The sequence below is a fragment of the Branchiostoma belcheri genome, unplaced genomic scaffold (assembly GCF_001625305.1).
Source record: "Branchiostoma belcheri isolate BF01 breed outbred unplaced genomic scaffold, Haploidv18h27 scaffold29, whole genome shotgun sequence".
In the NCBI taxonomy this organism is placed as follows: Eukaryota; Metazoa; Chordata; class Leptocardii; order Amphioxiformes; family Branchiostomatidae; genus Branchiostoma; species Branchiostoma belcheri.
In genome coordinates this window covers 2,164,837-2,170,836 of record NW_017803898.1, presented here as the reverse complement: position 1 = coordinate 2,170,836, position 6,000 = coordinate 2,164,837, and the positions used below count along the sequence as shown (strand labels likewise).

The 6,000-nt window shown below is 43.4% G+C and overlaps 1 protein-coding gene across 1 annotated transcript in view; it reads left to right on the top strand.

Moving 5' to 3' along the window:
• Positions 1–3,091: 3,091 nt before the first annotated feature.
• The window catches only part of LOC109473123 (zinc finger protein 704-like), a 33,064-nt gene continuing 30,155 nt past the window's right edge, over positions 3,092–6,000 (top strand). The window contains 1 exon segment of the mRNA XM_019773030.1: positions 3,092–4,004. Coding sequence (XP_019628589.1) covers positions 3,478–4,004 — 527 coding nt within the window. The 5' untranslated portion in view covers positions 3,092–3,477.

The window sequence follows — 6,000 nt, the reverse complement described above, 5'->3', positions numbered from 1 at the left end:
CGGAATTCTTTGTTTAATTTATCGTGAAATGGTACTAAACATACCTCCTAGGCTTAGAAGTAAAATGTGTACGTGCTGCTTTCTTTCACACATTTCTAGCTGGTGTGTTTGTTTAGTCTTTAATTTTAGTGTGTGTGTGTGTTGTGTTGTGTGTGTGTGTGAGCGTGCGTGTGTGTGTGTGTTTGAGTGACTGTATGAGTGTGCGTATGTGTGCGTGTGTTTTAATGTATGTGTGGAGTGTGTACGTGTGTATGTGTGTGAGTGTGTGTGTTTGTGTGTGAGTGTGTGAGTATGTGTGTTCGTAGGACGGGCCTTTTCAAGTAGCTTCTCAGAATTCCTATACTATTGTACTCTACTTAACGCCTATTACTAGACAGATTGTAATACTAGTATATCGTAAAAAGATTGACCCGATTAGGGTAACCATTTTTTCAAAAGCCGGCCTCGGAACGTCCACTCGGCCATAGGAAGTGGGCGGGGCACAACTCACCCACAAAGGTTATTTGTTCTCCATAATATCACCTGTTACTAGAACTATCGCAGAGTGGAACTCGCTGTCACCAAGTAAACAATGTCTAGAGTAAGATGTTCAAGGGTAAGGTGTAACAAGTCGATCGGTGTAATGTAGCCAGCTGCCGCCACGCCGCGTGCCTGTGAAGCGTGTGTTACGCCGAAAGGCGGTTATTACGGCTATACAGATACAGATGTTACCTGTCGAAGATGAATTAAAGACGTCTAGGCCCTTCTTGGACCCTAAATTTCATGACAACGTCGCTGTCTTGTAGAGTGGAAGAGAGAGTTTTGTTTTTCCTGGATGTTGTAAAGCCTTTCTTATCAGTTCCATCGAGTGATGTAATGCAGTAAAACTAGCTCTAGGCGCCGCAGGCTTTCGGAGCTAGCGAGTTGCGGTAAATAGCGGCTATATCCAGCCAGAACTGGATTGTGATGAGTTGAATCCAGCGCGCGAGAGCTTACAGTGCTTCATCATCATCAGGTCGGGCGTGTTGCCCGGACCGAGTCCACTCTCTCTCTCCATGCTGCCCTGTGTTTACGTTGAGTTTTTACTCGGAAACTGAATTCCAAGATTTTGAGCTTTTTAAACATTTCTTCTTTAGATATAAAGTTCTTTAGATATAAACTTCTAGTTTCGTCTCAATTCTTTGGGAGAACTATGGATATTTTGCAAATGGGAGAGAGACTACCTTTTCATTAAAATTATTCGATATCTTGGGTTGTGCACTCATAATCTAGAGATATGCATTTGACATTAGCTGAAACGGTATATTGTACTCCCTTAGTATGCTATTTGTCTATTTGGCCAATTTCTACTCTTCCCAGTCCCTCAAAGGCCTTGTAGAGGCTAGCTTTGCATAACCAAATTTCCAAGAAGAAATAAAATGGGGTTGAATCGTTGATAATGAAATAATAATTGATTAAGATATTGATATCGCATTTACAGCCAGCCAATGGTAGAACGAGTTGCACAGGTGTCTTTCGCGCCATTTCGCACGAAATGTGGCATACGTGCGGGTTTCCAGGATTCGATAGAACGTGTTCGATAGAACACCGTCCAGTTCTTAGAAAGCGAGAGGACATGTAGCAAATTACGTGCTGTAATCTTCTTCCCTCCGCTAGATGTCGCTATTTGCATGACCGCTGGTGACCGCTATTCCCTCGATGTGATGTTATTTGAAGGTTGTTTATAACAGATATATCATCATAGGGGTGACGTAATATGTTTTTCTCTCACGAAGAGATGAATTTATTGATTTTCTTGGAGATGCAACCCTGCCGTTTCGAACGAACCCAAACAGAGCCCAGTATCAGTCCAAAGGGTAATACTCTTTGTCAGTGGGCGTGATGTCGGTCTAAGAAACATCGAATCTTTATTGACACATTGAGGAATGATTGACAGGTGTACCTAACGATAGGAAGCTGCCCTGTTACCGGGAGACAAGTGTGTAAACAGCGAACAGGTTGCCAAGAGCTATCTGCCCACGTCCTTCAAGATTTTGCAAGAATGCTAGCCTCAGTAGCAGGCTTAAATAGAACTGGGGGTTTGGACAATGGTGGTCTTCGGCTGCTTTCTGATTATCCCAGTTCTAAAAAAAATGGGGGTAATTCAACCAGGCCGACTATCATCACTATGTTGTCTATATGCAATCAGAAAACAGCACATAAAAGCTCCCAAAGACCCCCAACCCCCTCCCCAGGTTTTTGGCATGCTATGGAGGCTACTATCTGCCCACTACCCCACGTCCTTCAAGATTTTGCAAGAAAGCGACCCCTTTCTTTGTGTTTTTGGCTTCAGAAATGCGCTTTACGTCCAGCAAGAGCAAATTGTGTCACCGATTGCCCAACTAGACAGACGCCCAGGTCTTGCCTGTTGCCCCTTTGGCCCTAAATCTCCATTTTTAAGCCGCTCTGTCGGTTATTTCTTGTGGAAATGTTCCAGAGACAAGATTGACGATTGAGGTACCCGAAAAGATCAACATGACCCTGGTCGTATCAAATTTCCAGGCTGACCAATCACAGCGGAGAACGGCTCAACCAATCGCTGAAAGGGATGGGCCGTTTCGACCAATCAGGCGCCGAGAATCCTAACTTATCACAGATGTCATGTGACGTTGTTTTCTTGAAAACGCCGGTGGCAAAAACAAATCCTTATAATGTTTTCGTATCATCACGAACTTCATTGAAATGAATCTGGATTTGATATGCGATGAAATTTGTCAAGTACAACATGTTGGGGTAAGTAAAAATTATAATACTTCATGTTCAAATGTACATCAAGGTATAACGTTAGAATGTTGTCATAAGATTTGCCGAAAAACAGGTATTTCTGTGTCCATGTCGTATTTCACTGTTACAAGATCAAGTTTTAGTTCATAATTAAAGGGTTTTAGATGCTTATGGATGATCGTGATTAATTTTTTTGTACAGCTAGATATTTGAAGCATATAGTATCAGAATTGTCGTGAATTTGTACTAAATTATTGGGGGATAAGATTTAAAAAAAAAAATTGACGTGAACCAGTTTATTGCGTGTTTTACCGGCGCATGGGCCCCACGCCCCCAAGTACCAAAACAAACCGGCACGAAAAACACCGGCTTTTGCAAGACTGCGGAAGGCACGTTTCTTGCTCTCTCGGTACCTCCTTGGATCGCTTTCTTATCTTTTCAAGACACAATTGTCCAGCTAGTCGACTTCTTGAGGAACTGGAAGCTGTGAAGGTCAGTTGTGAAGGAATTTGAGGCAAATTTTGCGCCGCGTCGTCTGAAAATTGTAGCAAAATCTGGCTACGAGCATGGACAGTCCGTCTGGGTGAGTGACCGGTATCTTCTTGGTCGGACAGAGAGTATTTTGCAGAGACAGAAAAACAGCCTTTTCTTGGCGAATTCTTCGCAGATTTTCACGTCTAAAGCCTGCCAGCTTTCTTCACGACACTGTGGAGTCAGTCCAACACCACCTCAAGCATGCTTGTGGGCAAGCGGATCGCGAAAAGATCAATCGTCGGTAGTCGAGTGTGTGTGCCCGGCAAGGATGGCTACCTCCACCCGGGGGTGATCCGGGCCACGAAGTCGGACTCACCCGGGCCGGGGGACGCTACAGCCTACTCTGTGGCCTTAGACACAGGAGAAATCGTCGAGTTAACCGAGGAGAAGCTGGTGGGTTGCGGGTTTCGCGGCATGGGAGGGCTCCGGCTCGAGCCCGGCCAGCGGGTGTTCCTCACCCACCACGGGCGGGAGGTAAGCGGCTCGGTCACCGAGCACCAGGCGGAGAAACTAGCGGTGATCGTGCAGCTTGCCGACCGGGACCAGGCCACCGGGAGGCCCGTGGTGGTCCAGCGGAGGGTCGAGGACTTGCGCCTGCTGGAGAGCCGAAAGTCGGCCCGCCTCGTGGACCATCAAGACCGGGACTTCGCCAAGCTCGCCGACCCGGCCCCGCAAAGCGACCGAAAACGCGGCGTTTCTCACAACATCGATGTCCCCAAGAAAGACAGGTAAAATTCCAACTCCCTTATAAATCTATTTTAGAGCCTTTCCCCTGATTTTAGCGCTATTTTTCAGTCGTAAATCTGTTGTCGCTTCTTCGTAAACAACTCAAAATTATGAAGCGTGAAAAAAGCCGGTTGACCCATGCGGCGTGGGGCCCACATGTCCTGAGAAAAAGTGCGGTTATATCTCGATTATTTCAAACAAAACGGCCCAAACAGCTAAAATATTATTGCTTACATGTATAGCAACGTTTTGTAGATTTATATAGAGTACAATGTTGTAATATTTTGCTGCTATTATGTGTAAAAACTGGTTGTATTTCTAGAATCCTCTGTCAGTGTTACGCCCCCGACCCCAAAACCGGCTCCCTCGACAAAAACACGCTACTAGAGTTACAAGTCATGTCTTCCGGCGCCTTTGTCCCTGTTTATCAACACGTTTTACCTAATTATTCTCATTTCCAGGCCACAAAAACACCTTCTAAACACAATCATCATGTTTTTTTAGATGTAGGATCTATTAGAATCCTACATTTTAGTTCCTGTCGTTGTTTGTCGTCTTTTGCGTTGTATTTTTCTTTCCCGCCACACAGAAAAAGTCCCTGACTCATAATTTGGAAGTCCCCTTTTCACTGTGTGCGCATTCAATTATATCTGTCCTGAAGGCAATTTTGAAAACAAAACAAGTCTGTTTTCGTGTTTGTTTCAACTTAGAGTTTCCAAAAGACCTTGGCCATAGTCAAAGAGCTTTTTCATGATTCGGAAACAAACAAAAAAGAAAATCGTTTGTAATTTTCCACTCCAAAATGCCACAAAATCACTCTTATTTTTAGCCGTTCTAAGTTCTAGTTCTATATAAAGTCGTTGCGTCTCAAACAATCTGTTCTTGAAAATTCGTTAGAAATAGATCTTGCTTTCAATGTTGTCTTAAAATATTGAAAGCAGTAAGCAAAATATTTGAACTCTACTGACTCCCAACAATGGACGGATTATGTTGAAAATAAGCCGGTATCAATTCATTCCTCCTTTATCTTTTAATTCCTGTGGTTTTATACATATTTCCGACGCGCGCTCGCTTCTGGCCGGTGTCTCTATTTAACGAGGGTGGCTTTCGGACCGCAAGGATGCCGTCTGCGGTTTTTTGTGCGTTCCAAAGTCTGCAAAAACGCCGCAAAAAGCCGGGTGACTGAACCCGAGTTGTTGTTTTCGCCGGCCGGCTCCTTGTGTTGACACAGAGCCTGATGGATATTGATATGCAAATGAGGGTCACGGGAGGTCAAACTTGTTTTCGTCCTAGTCGGCTCTCTTAAGAGGGCCCCATAGGTAGTATTTTTTTTACCCTGATGATATATTGATGGAATCAGAAATAAACATTTTTACACAAAAACGTTTCAATTCCACATAATTTAAGAGACTGGAAGAATTTTGTAATCCAGTAGTGATGTTTTCGTCCTAAAAATTGGCTAAGTTTTGGCAACAGTATGTGATTGTATCTGGAGGTATGGGGTCTTGCTCCTTTTGAAGTCCCTACTATGCAATAGCATGTGCAGGTTGCAATACATCATTTTGAGTTCAACTTGGCGGCTCTAAATAAAATCTGTGTCACTGTCTGGAATAATATGTGGGGTTGGAAGTTAAGTTTTGGAAAATGGCCTCCTTTTCTCTTCCAGGGATTGCTATTTTACTGTAAAGTAGCGAATTTGTGGAGGATAAGCTTTGCTACTGTGAAAATTATTAGTGTGGGAAGGCTTAAAATTTTCTTGTTCAAAAGTCTTCCTCAGTGGCAAAAATATTGAAGTAAAATTTCAATAAAAATCAATACAAATCACAAATTCCTAAGTAACACTCATCATACCCAAACATTGTTATTTGTCACTCGCTATCATTTGTTTGGTCTAAAATCTCTTGAATCAAGGTGTGATTATCTAATGTGAAAAAGATCATCCCAATAATCACCAACCATTGTTTGCTAATAGGTTTAAGTGAGATTAGTAGGTCAGGT